This window comes from Macrobrachium rosenbergii, chromosome 27 (assembly GCF_040412425.1).
Source record: "Macrobrachium rosenbergii isolate ZJJX-2024 chromosome 27, ASM4041242v1, whole genome shotgun sequence".
NCBI classification, from domain to species: domain Eukaryota; kingdom Metazoa; phylum Arthropoda; class Malacostraca; order Decapoda; family Palaemonidae; genus Macrobrachium; species Macrobrachium rosenbergii.
The window spans coordinates 39,040,174-39,052,426 of record NC_089767.1 but is presented as its reverse complement, the minus strand read 5'-3'; the positions used below and the strand labels follow the sequence as shown (position 1 = coordinate 39,052,426).

The 12,253-nt window shown below is 35.2% G+C and overlaps 1 protein-coding gene across 1 annotated transcript in view; it reads left to right on the top strand.

Annotated features, from left to right (window-relative positions):
• Nucleotides 1–1,799: 1,799 nt before the first annotated feature.
• Nucleotides 1,800–12,253, top strand: part of Oseg4 (intraflagellar transport protein Oseg4) — a 22,856-nt gene continuing 12,402 nt past the window's right edge. The window contains exons 1-10 of the mRNA XM_067129605.1: nt 1,800–1,963; nt 3,765–3,876; nt 5,133–5,299; nt 6,107–6,209; nt 7,539–7,699; nt 8,190–8,355; nt 9,715–9,863; nt 10,534–10,752; nt 10,965–11,100; nt 11,735–11,863. Of these exons, the coding sequence (XP_066985706.1) occupies nt 1,940–1,963; nt 3,765–3,876; nt 5,133–5,299; nt 6,107–6,209; nt 7,539–7,699; nt 8,190–8,355; nt 9,715–9,863; nt 10,534–10,752; nt 10,965–11,100; nt 11,735–11,863 (1,366 nt within the window). The 5' untranslated portion in view covers nt 1,800–1,939. The remainder of the gene's footprint in view (nt 1,964–3,764; nt 3,877–5,132; nt 5,300–6,106; nt 6,210–7,538; nt 7,700–8,189; nt 8,356–9,714; nt 9,864–10,533; nt 10,753–10,964; nt 11,101–11,734; nt 11,864–12,253) is intronic.

Sequence of the window (12,253 nt, the reverse complement as noted above, 5' to 3'; positions counted from 1 at the left end):
AAAGCCTGGTATAAGCTACCCAAATTAAAATACGTGCAATATTGCACAGTGCTACTGCCAAATTTGGCACCATTTTAGTGATTCTAAATAACCAAAGACAAAGGAAGCTTTTCATTTTGAGGAACCCTTCATTAATTTTAATTGATTCATCCATTTTTCTTTTTTTTTTTATCTTGCTGGTGGATTACCTTTTGATTGTTAATAATAATTTGCCAATTTCATAAAGGAACTACTTAATTTTTTCCAGTATTTAATAGTTAATAGCAATTAATATCCCTATTCAGTTGCTTGTCCTGCATAACCATATAAATGTATTTGTGGTTACTGGCTTAAAGTAATTTCTGTGACTGAAAATAAGATCATGTCCTGATGCTTTTGGGAAGCTATGCAGTTGGCTCATATATCTCTACAAAAATTGACAGCCATAATCTTTGCCAATATATCAAGGGGTAAGGATGAATATGTTGAGAGGGAATGTATGCTATCAGTCAAGAAAACAGTACATAATTGATTCAAGATGTATTACAGTGTTAACAGGCCCCAAACCTGTGAGTTGACCATCAGAGAGCAAATACCTACATCACACTTTAACTGCTAAGATTGATTTTTTTTTTAGATACTGTACTAGATGACTTACTTTATTTCCTCAAATGAAGGTTTATGGGTCTGGCTTGTTTTGAGTACCAAATTAATTCATATTGATCTCGTGATGAATCATTCCTTGTGGCCATAATTATTGTACTAGAATAGCTGAACTACATTAAGTACCCTTTCAAGTAAGTGACCAATAAATAAGATAACTAATGCTTCATAAATAAGTAATGCTTTGGCTGAACACATTGCTAATATAATGAATAATATCAAAGCCACTCCATTTAAAAGGCTTATGATCAATCGAGAGGCATTGTATGGAGCGCTGAGAATGTATGATATAAAAGGTGATTTAAGAGTGAATAAAAGTTATTAAGATGGAATATGTAGAAGGAAGATTTACTGGTTTGGTGTAAAAGCAAGTATCAGACAAGGATGTGTTAAGTCTCCAGGTTGTTCAATAGCTTTATGATTGATGTGGTGTAAGGACAGTAGATTGATGAAAGGCGAGAGACCTATATAAGACAGCAGCATTACTGCTGGGAGTATATTCATACAGCTTTAATATTTTGATACATGGTATGACACCGGGATTATTGGTGCATGTTCTTTAAAACTAGCATATTTGGTACAATTCGTCCCCGCTTACGTAATACCGTTTTGAAATGAGGATTGACAGTCTTCAGTTACAAAACCACTGGTGCAAACATCATGTTAACTCTACTTGTATTTCAAATACTAGTTTTGAAATATACCAAAAATTAATAAGGTCAATACGAGTCATGTTCATGTTTGGCGCCCTGTTCCGGCTAATGTTTACTTGGAGAGGAATGACACGTTGCCATGGAAACAGCGAAGCGACCGTTCGCTCGTTCAGCAATTATTCGGCTTATTTAATTCACATGAATTCAATTAAATTCATTAGCTTGCAACAAAAGCATGAATTGCATAGCACGTATGCAAGATAAACTAGATACATGCATAATATCTCTACGACGATGGAAATAAAGCACTGAAATAACATTCCGGCGTGTTTATTATCTGGTTACGACGCACTCAAAACAGTTCGGTGATTGCTTAGTTCGTTTTTTTATATTTTATTGATTATTATGAATCTTATGTAATAGGTAAATTACAGAGATTAATATTATTAGAAATTTTTTCATCAGTAATGAAACAAACTTCCTAAAATTTTGTGAGTTTTATACTTTTGTCTAAAACTGACAGTGTGGAGGAGGTTAATGAACGCGGCCCAGCTGATTACATTCCGCGTGTCGATCTTTGAAAATCAACAGCTCCGCTTCGACTAGGACTATGGCCAAAGAATAGCACACAAATTAAAATCAAGATGTTCATCTATCTTAGCAAAAAGGTAATTATTCTGTAATTTTTGGAATGTGCAGTTTCTAAAATGCCACGCTTAATTTAATAACTAGGCCTAGAGATACTGCGGTAGGCCTAGAGGCTTTTAAGCTAAGCTAAACTTATAGGCCTATGCCAATTAGCCTGCCTTATTTATGCAGGACATTCGACCTGTTAGGAAAAACTGAAGGCATAAATGTCATATACCGGCCTGTCTTGGTTTAAGGCGATAATCAGGAGCTATTGTATTGCAGGCCTATGTACTGGCGGTGTAGACTCTATAGGCCTATTCAGTTGTACAGTAACTAGACTAACACCATAAATAAAGCAGGTCTTTGGTGCAGGATCACTGCTGGTAGGCCAGTTGAAGTCGATTCGACCGTCAAAGTGCAGTGCTCAAGATTAGTAAGGTTTAGGCTAGGCCTATGACATGGAGGAGCTGTTTTACCAGGACCGTAGGCCTAAGTGGCAGTGCTGCAGAATAGGGATAATGTTCGTTTCTGGTCCGAACATCCCTACTTGATTTTTTTATTCTTTCGAATCTTCACAAAAAAAATTTTTAAATATCATATAATTTTTGCAAACTAATATTTATCACAATAAAAAAATAAAAATTTAAAAATATTCGTTTTTATATGTTATTTTATTTAATTTTGCAAAACTAATGACCTTTATCACAATAGCTAATACGGCAAAATTTATCATAATAAAGTTTTTGTTAAATAACTATGGGATGCCTGGCGCTAGGGCAATTCAAGTCATTTTTCAAAGGTCAAGTTTCAAACATGAAAAATGCACTGTAGGGACTTTGGAGGGACATTTGATAGATCCCCAGCCGGGCAATAAAGTACTAAATAACTGAGGATTTGCAAAATTTGCGAAATGCACTTAGGGACTTTAGGGGACAACCTCCCAGGGACTAGTACTAAACACAGCAAATAATTTGACCCACTGTTAGATGAATCACAGTTTAGAACACTGTAGATTCACTGTTTCGCCATGTTTAGTACTGTCCCTCATGTGGAATTGGAGTTCGGACCAGAAACGAACTTTTTATAGAATAGTTGCAACACATCATTCTGCTGTGCATGATGTCACGCTGGGTGACCCAAGGGTGACGAAGACTTCTCCCTCCCTCCTCCCCCCCACCACCTTAAACCCACCCCTTCATAGAAATAAGTCTTTGATCTTTTAAGTAGGCAATGACCTCCTGAATTAGGCCCTAAATTCACAACTCCTCTGCAGCTTTACTCCCCAAGATAGCAAAGATGTTTAGTCCAGAGTATGCAAAATGGTAAAACTTGAATGTTATATATCCATGCTGTGTCAACAGGTCTCAGGCTCACAAATTTGCTAAAAAAAAGTACATAATAGTCACCATTCTGTAACCTCTGTTTGCCCTGTGTCCCTGCATCATATCTTAGCTATGATATAATTCAAGTTTTGCTTTTGATAAAATACTGTACAGGTATTAAGATCACAAGGTTTAAGGTAAACCAGTTTGATCAGTTCTTAATTTTTATTACCCTTCAGAATTTAACCATGGCATTTCAGTGTATATCTCCAACAAAGGTATTTTCTCCATTATAATATCAATGTTTATCCTTAGTATTTTTACTCATTTAGATGAAACTTTTAGAACCAGATTTATTTTCTTATTTAAAACTTGATACTATGTCTTGATTAGATAAGAAATGGATTTGTTTTTTATATAGATACTGTATACATTTTTGAAAGTGATCACAGAAATTGATACTTAATAATTAAGGAAATATAGGAGGTTGTTCTTATCTGAGCTGTTTTCCCTTCAGATTGCCATCCCTAACAACACTCGTTTACGATGTGTTGGATGGAACAAGGACCAAGGTTACATCGCTTGTGGCGGAGATGACGGATTGTTAAAAGTTCTAAAGCTTGAGGCAGGTTAGTGTTTCGAGTTTCAGTTCATACAAGGACAAACCCCATATTTTGGTTGTATGTATCAGGTTGGCCAAGATATGAAGTTATTCTTCTAAGAATTGTTGGTGTTAGTTTAGCATTTTGTTGCTAGGTAGCATCTCCCTTGCCAAACAACCTTTAGTTTTCATTCTTAACATTCTTTTAAGAAAGAAAATGCTATTTCATATTGCTATTAAAGACTGATATTTTTATGTAATGTAAAGTCAGAACAGTTTTTTTCTCAAATATAGCAAAATAGTACAGAATATTGGGAACAGTGTTCAATAAAGTTTCTAAGGTTGAACCTTTGAACTTGAAGACCCATCAGTCTGACTTTAGCTTCTGAGAAGATACTAGAGCTTATCACAGCAGACAACAGAATTAGAAATTTAGAATCATAATTAAAAGATAATGTTCATATTCTTTATTTCCAAAAGATTTTATAGTTTAATATTTTTGGAAGGCAATTTGGTCATTATTTAAAAAATATCCATTTACACTTTTCTTGCTGCACCTGAGTTTGGCTTGTATGCTTTTTCTATTGCCTCTCCATAAAAGGGCAGTATTATAGTTAGTAGTATGTAAGTCCTTCTTCATAGACTTCTTTTCTGACGTGTGTGGATCAGTTGGTAGTGCCTTGGCCTTCCACTTGAGAGACAGGTTTGATCCTGATGTGAGTCAGAAATTTATGCTGTTCCCAAATAATTTCAGGATGCACCCTTTAGTGTTTTGTCAGCGGGCTTCTTGTAGAGATGCAGTATTACCATAAAATCCAGAGAAAATGGTGGAATGAAACAGTATCATGAAGTCTAGTTTAATTAGTTATTTTTATTTTAATGTTGATGCAAGGAGAGAGAAAACTGTAGAAAGGGGTAATAATGAAAGTAAAAAGAACAGCTGAACTTGACTGTGCACCAGTTGCCGATAGTCATCTCAGATGTGCAGGTAGCAAGTTAATCAGTAAGTTCATTTAGAGGTCAGTTCCTTAATGAGACCCACTGGCTGGCAGCAGCAGTTGACATTTTAGATGTACGATACATATTATGCTGCCTATCTCCAGAGTATGTATGTTGATATCAATGCTTCTACTTAAGGAGGCTAGTTGATTATTTATCAAGTGGTTCAGGTTTAAGATGATAGAAGGGAAACATGATTGTCATACAAGAAGTTTCTGAACCTTCAAGGACTCATAGTGTTATACCTTATAAGAGTACCATTTTTTTTTTTTTTTTTTATTTTAGGAAAGGACACCAAGGTGAAAGGCTTAGCTGCCCCTTCAAACCTTTCCATGAATCAAACTTTGGAAGGTCACAGTGGTGCAATTCAGGTTGTGACTTGGAATGAATCGCACCAAAAGCTTACGTCTTCTGACCAGAGTGGGCTCATTATTGTATGGATGTTGTATAAGGTAAGTTTAGAGTGGATTTGGGCTTTTAGCAGCCCTATATATACCACTTACCATATATACTTGATACTGGATAGACCTGTAATGTAGTAGCTTTACCACTTACCATATATACTTGATACTGGATAGACCTGTAATGTAGTAGCTTTACCACTTACCATATATACTTGATAGTGGACTTACCATATATACTTGATACTGGATAGACCTGTAATGTAGTAGCTTGGAGAACCACTCCTGTTGGTACAAAATCTCTGTCCTCATTTATAATCAGATGTTATGATGTTAATGCTCTATGTATTTTATAGTGATGCTATGGTGTTTCTGAGCATAGGTAAATGAAGGTTATTCAAAGGCCTGTTTACAAGGAATGCTATGTAAGTAGCTAGTGGTTTTTTTGTGGTGGCATACATCATTGAAATTTATTTTGATGGTGACAAGTTATTAATTTTTCTTAAATTTTGTCATTTAAAAATGCACATTTCTCCTAAAGCTCTGCATCGTGTGGGTTACCCCCATTAGGTAAGATCCGAAACATTCATAACTCATGAATGATTACTTAGGGTTCATGAGGCTTACATCTACTTTAATGCTATTTTCAATGGTCCCAGAAGGTGAAGGGTATTTCTTATTGAAACAGCTTTTAAAATTTGTAATGATTTTAGGGATATTCATATAATTTTCATTTTTTCCTGTACTTTTGAAGACATAAAATTTATATTTTTTTATCTGCTTTATGAAACAATACATTTTTCTTTTGAAAGTTTCAGTTTAGTGAGGTTGTATAGTAAATTCGATCCTGTCTTCCAGGGTTCTTGGTACGAAGAGATGATAAACAACAGGAATAAATCGGTAGTGCGCGGAATGGCATGGAACAGTGAAGGACAGAAAATTTGCATTGTTTATGAGGATGGTAGGTAGCTTTGAGTCACTTATACCATTGCTAAAGTCATTACACATTTCTCAGAGTAAATAATTTTTAATATTGTTTGTGTTTCTGTAAGTTCATAATCGAGAGAAAAAAGCACAAGTTGAATGTATTCATATTTAAGCAGACCATTGCTTCTAAATGAAAGGATGAGGAGTGCATTGTAGAAAAATTCTGAAATGGTCAAATGCCTAACCCTTCTGTCTTTATGTATGGGGAAAATCTCAAAGCGTAAGCTGGATCCAGTTTAAAAACAGAACAAGGTTGGTGGCATGAGTGTGTTAGCCAATGGGGAGAGGGAGTAGGTGGAGCCTGACCTCCATCCCCTTCGCATACGGCGTGAAGCAGTAGTTATCTCTCAAACCATCTTTACACAAGATGAGCACTGCCCGTTCTAGCTGAGAAGCCGGTTTTTTATGCACTTCCTGTTCATTCTTCGCCTTGGCGTTCTGGTTTTTTGTTTGTTTCTGTCATATATTTGTGAATATCTGTGAATTTTTTTTTTTTTTTTTTGTACATTTGTCTATTTCAGAACATGACTGACTTCATTTCTATAACCAGCTATGGACAAAGAAAAACTTCCAAGAATAATGGTGAAACATAATCAGCATGTAATTACATGATTGGCAGCAGTCTGGTGATCCAGAGGGTTAAGAAAGGGGTTGCTGTGAAGGTGTAACACATGTTCTTGTGAAAGAGATATCAGATTAGGTTACGAGGGTCTGAGTTGTTCTTACATCATATGGGTACCAGCATATGAGGATTGTTGTTATTAAATATTTTATGAATCTTACAAGAAAGTTAGCCAAGCTGCAAGTGCTTTTAGAGAATGTATCCCTCACTTCTGTAGTAGTGTTACCAGACCAGCAGTTCCTGGCACCCATTGACCACTACCTTGTGCTTGTTTGGTTGTCCACACAGCAGACTGGGCAGTGGCAAGTTGCTCACTGTCAAAGTCGGGCAGCAACCAGAGTAGGTGGTCGGCAGAACTGAGTGCGGTAAGGTAACGTGTTATAGTAAAAACTATCAAAAGACAGTCATAGCTGTAAGTATAGCATATACAGAGAAACAGAAACTGACAGATGGTCCACAGGTTCATGTGCAACTTCATGTGTCTGGCTCAACAATAGGCAAAGGCTTGGAATGTGATTTGTTCCTCATGCAGACCTGCCCCTAGATATGTAGAATGCATCTGGTTGCTTATCTTCCAGAAATTAAAGATTCTACTGAATGACCCTGTTTCCATGAATGTTTTCTCAACTAAAACTATCCCTACATTCATTGATAATTGTTATGGAATTGCTTTTCCTGCAGGTGCTGTGATTGTAGGCAGTGTTGATGGCAATCGAATTTGGGGCAAAGAATTGAAAGGACATCACTTGATGGGAGTTGAGTGGTCACCTGATTCAAGATTGCTGTTATTTTCACTTCATAATGGTGAAGTCCATGTCTATGATAACACTGGTGGATTTGTGGTAAGTACTTCTTATTTTATACAGTAATAGAGATATGTGGAGGATACCTTTTGTTAACTTGAGGTAATAGTAAATTCTTGAAGATCTTTGCAAAGATTCATAACTGGATAGTCACAAATGCAGTTATAACACAAAACACTATTTTTGTTTGGCTGTCTCCAAGTGAAATTGTTGAAAAAGATAAAATTACAGAGGAATACATTAGGTTTTCTTTAAATAATAATTTAAAATTTAACAGAGAAAGTGCAGTAGGTAGTTCCTGTTGAGGGACCCACTTTTTATTGATTTTTGTAATGCTCACTAACTTGGTCTTCAACAACTAACATTTTTAAAATATTATTCATGACAGTCTGTTATATATTGTCATTCAAAAAAAAGAATATTGAATTGACAGTTGAATTTTTGTAGGGACAAGTTATGTAACTCAGTACATGATAATTATTTGATTTAAATTACTCTCAGAAATTATTTTTTTGTTTTGTTTTGTTAGAGTCGTCTGAACATCCAGTGCCTGGGGAGCATGGGTCTTGGAGCAACTATAGTAGGACTTACTTGGTACAATGGAAGCAATGGTTATGTTGAACCAGATTGTCCTACTCTTTCAATATGCTATGACAATGGAAGGATGCAAATAATGCGGAATGAGAGTGACGATAGTAAGTTGCAGATAGTTACAATACTTGAAATTAGAGCAATGTTTTGCTGTGTTGGGTTATATGTTCAGTAGCCAGGTTTACAATACTTGAAATTAGAGCAATGTTTTGCTGTGTTGGGTTATATGTTCATTAGCCAGGTTTACAATACTTGAAATTAGAGCAATGTTTTGCTGTGTTGGGTTATATGTTCATTAGCCAGGTTTACAATACTTTTGCAATGTTTTGCTGTGTTGGGTTATATATTCATTAGGTTTACAATACTTGAAATTAGAGCAATGTTTTGCTGTGTTGGGTTATATGTTCATTAGCCAGGTTTACAATCTGAAATTAACAATGTTTTGCTGTGTTGGGTTATATGTTCATTAGCCAGGTTTACAATACTTGAAATTAGAGCAATGTTTTGCTGTGTTGGGTTATAATTGTTTACTTGAAATTAGAGCAATGTTTTGCTGTGTTGGGTTATATGTTCATTAAGATTACTTTAACCCCTATAAAGAAATGAAATAATAATGTTTACAAAGAAATTCAGATTACAGTATAGAAATGAAACAACGAAATAGAGAGTGCATTAGAAAATGGAAAAGTGAATTTTGGTAATCACCAGCCACTTCTGAAGTTGTGTGCTTGGGCCCATTGCCTTAAGTATCCATCAAAGTAAAACTTGACCAACGCCTTTGCGCATTTACTTGAAACTTACAGTCCCAGAAAATATAAATAATTAACCAGGGGTGTTATATGACGTATGGCTGTTACATATGATTTTGTCAGAAAGGTTCACTTATAAAAGTGGTTTGGATAGAGGTGATTACTGTACAGATAGCTTGTTACAACTACATTGTTTGTATAAAATGGTAAGACTTTTAGTGGTTTTTGCTTTCTCTCCAGCTTTGTAAGTGATGCATTCAAATACTTCTTTACCACGTTTATGAGCAAAGAAAGTCCACAGTTACATGTGTGTATCTTTTTTCTCAGTGAAAAAGGTTTTGCCAACTTGATCTGTTGGCCTCTTAAGCCTTAAGTGATCAACTTGGCAGAAGCTTCTTTTGATAAACATAATAAAATTTGTTTTCACCCATTCTGAAATCACAAATGCTTGATGATACTCATTAAAAACATTCATATCACTTGGAAGGCTTTAGAGTTGATTCCTTAAGCGAGTAATGTTTCACGAACACCTTTATTAAGCTGATATAAAATTATACCTTTTGTGTTTGTTAATCCATGAGTTTACTTTCAAGGTAATGATGTTGATTACTAGTGATTTTATGAAATTTTATCACTGGATGCTTTTATTTTGTTTCTGTAATCTCTGTACTGTATTAAGGTTGACTGTTCTGTATCATGAAAATTCAATTTCAGTGCCTGTCTTGATTGATACTGGAATGTCTGTCTGTTCCTGCCAGTGGAACCACAATGGCAGTGTTATAGCTGTTGCTGGTACATTACAGTTGACTGGTATGGGAGATAAAGATTGTAATGTTGTCCAGTTCTATACACCCTTTGGTGAGGTAAGTTTGCATTTGAGTTTTAGAGAGATTTCATAATGGATAAATTTGTCTAAAGAAGTAAAACGACATTATGGCTTGTTATCTGGTATCATTGTGTTATGCAGCTAAAAACCTTGAGATTTTATTGAAAGCATATTAAAATTATTAGTTGTTCTTACAGAAATACAGCCTGTGCTGAAGACAGTCAGTAGGCAGCATTCAGCTCTTTGAGTATTAGACACACTGAGCATGTTGAGTAGCTCAGTCTGTTTGGCAGTGTTCCTTTATATCATGTATCCCAAGGTTGTTATTGAGTTTATAGCCCAACCCAGAGGTTTTGGTTGCTGCCCACTCGTATCAAAATATTCAAACCAAACTGACGGATTCATCAATTGTAAAATTTTCACAACTTTCCAAAAAGGACTTAATGTATCATTGACCAGATAATGGGTGAACAAAAGTTGGAAAGAGATGCTTTTTAGCAAATGATAACAAGGGTATAGGTGAATAAGTGCATCAGCAATCATTAAATCTATTTTTGTATGGTCTAGAAAGTATGTAGGTACTTGTTATATTTAAAGTATATGTGAAAATTTTATTAAGCTTTTTTGTAGAGATAACGTATATATGTATAAACTGTATGCCCAAAATACTGTACTTTATTATTTATATGGTTGAACATTTTCCACAGCATCTTCGCACACTCAAAGTTCCTGGTAAGCAGATAACAGCTTGTTCCTGGGAAGGTGGATCACTTAGGATTGCTTTGGCTGTGGACTCATTCATATATTTTGCAAACATCCGTCCAGACTACAGATGGTGCTATTTTGCTAATACTGTTGTATACACTTATACAAAACCTGACCGCAGTGAAACATGCGTAACATTTTGGGACACCAGGAACAATGAGGTGAGAAGCCTTGTTTTAATTTGATTATTAAGCATACAGTATATTCTCACATAAACCAGATCCTGTTTGGTGAGCAGTTTGAATGATTGTATTCATATCATGCAGGAATCTTTTCATTTACATTTCATGGAATAAAGATTATTACAGCTACAGTGTTCTTATCGAATAGAAATATGGCTTTGACTGATTTTTTGTTTTTGTCTCCATGACAGCATTTTATTAAGCACATCAAGTACTTAATGGGAATGTCATCGTCAGGAGAGCACTGTGTTTTGGCTGTGCGAACTGACGATGGTTCAGGACAGTTTGGACTTATTTTATGCAATGCTATTGGAACTCCAGTAGATAGTAAGTGGTTGAGGACTTTTTTTTTTATTATGAAATGGAAATTGTAAGTTTGTCATATATTAAGCATTAAAGTAAGCTTCTGTGGATGGTAAAATTGAATAAAGCTTTTGTTCCATCATCATAAATATATTTTTGTCAGCTTTTCTCATTTTGGGGTTAGACTCATTCTCAGCTCCTCTGTATCCCACGCTCTTTCTTCTTGAACTCACATCAGGTCTAGATCTTTATCTATTCATTTTCTCCATGATTTTGTGAGTTTTCCTGTAGCTTTTTTTCCTCGTATGAATTATTTTTCATTTTTAACCTTCTAAGTAAAATTAATCTGTTCATGCAAATAATTGGCATATTATTGATGTCGCAATATGTGTAGATATAATCTTGCCCATGATGGTTTTTCTTTATGTGAGTTATAAGGCTTACTTCTTTTACTATGATGTTAGACAGGCTATAAATTTTTTCACATCCTGAAATAAGAATTTGAGATCGTTTTCAAATGTCAGTAGAAATAGTTTTCATTATAGGTCAACTGAATATTTGATACTGTAATTATTTACTAATTGATAGTGAAATTTGATTTTTGCATGTCATGTGTATCCTAGTTTATCAGTGTGTTCTTACCGTTTTATTTTTGCAGGTAAATATATAGATATTGAACCACATTATTTGGCCATGAGCAGCAGTTATGTCTTTGCTGCTTCCAAGGAAAACTTTTACCTCTGGCATTTCAAGACACCCAAAGCCCATAGTTCTCTTGAATTGGCAAGTAAGTAATTGTTAAAGATAGTCACTCATTCCTTTGCTTATCAAAACAAAATACAAGTGTAAAGTTAGTGTACTAAGTACAAAGCAAGATCATGTTATCTCTTAACATTAGAATTGATATTCCCAAAATAAGGCTGTGGAAGATTTCAAATTCCTGTGCAGTACCAACACCTTTCAGGAAAAGCTTTTATGAAGTGCCTTAGAAAATTGGTCAACTGTTAACATAACGTTATTAGCAGGGTTTGTAAGGGCCATTTATGATATTGTCACTTTTAGGGTTGCAATATTACATGCCCATTACTCTTGAAACCACCGTTCTGTCTCAGCTAGCTCATGCTACACAATAAGTGGCTCCTATTTGCCACGAAGGACATGGGGAAGCATGTGCGTG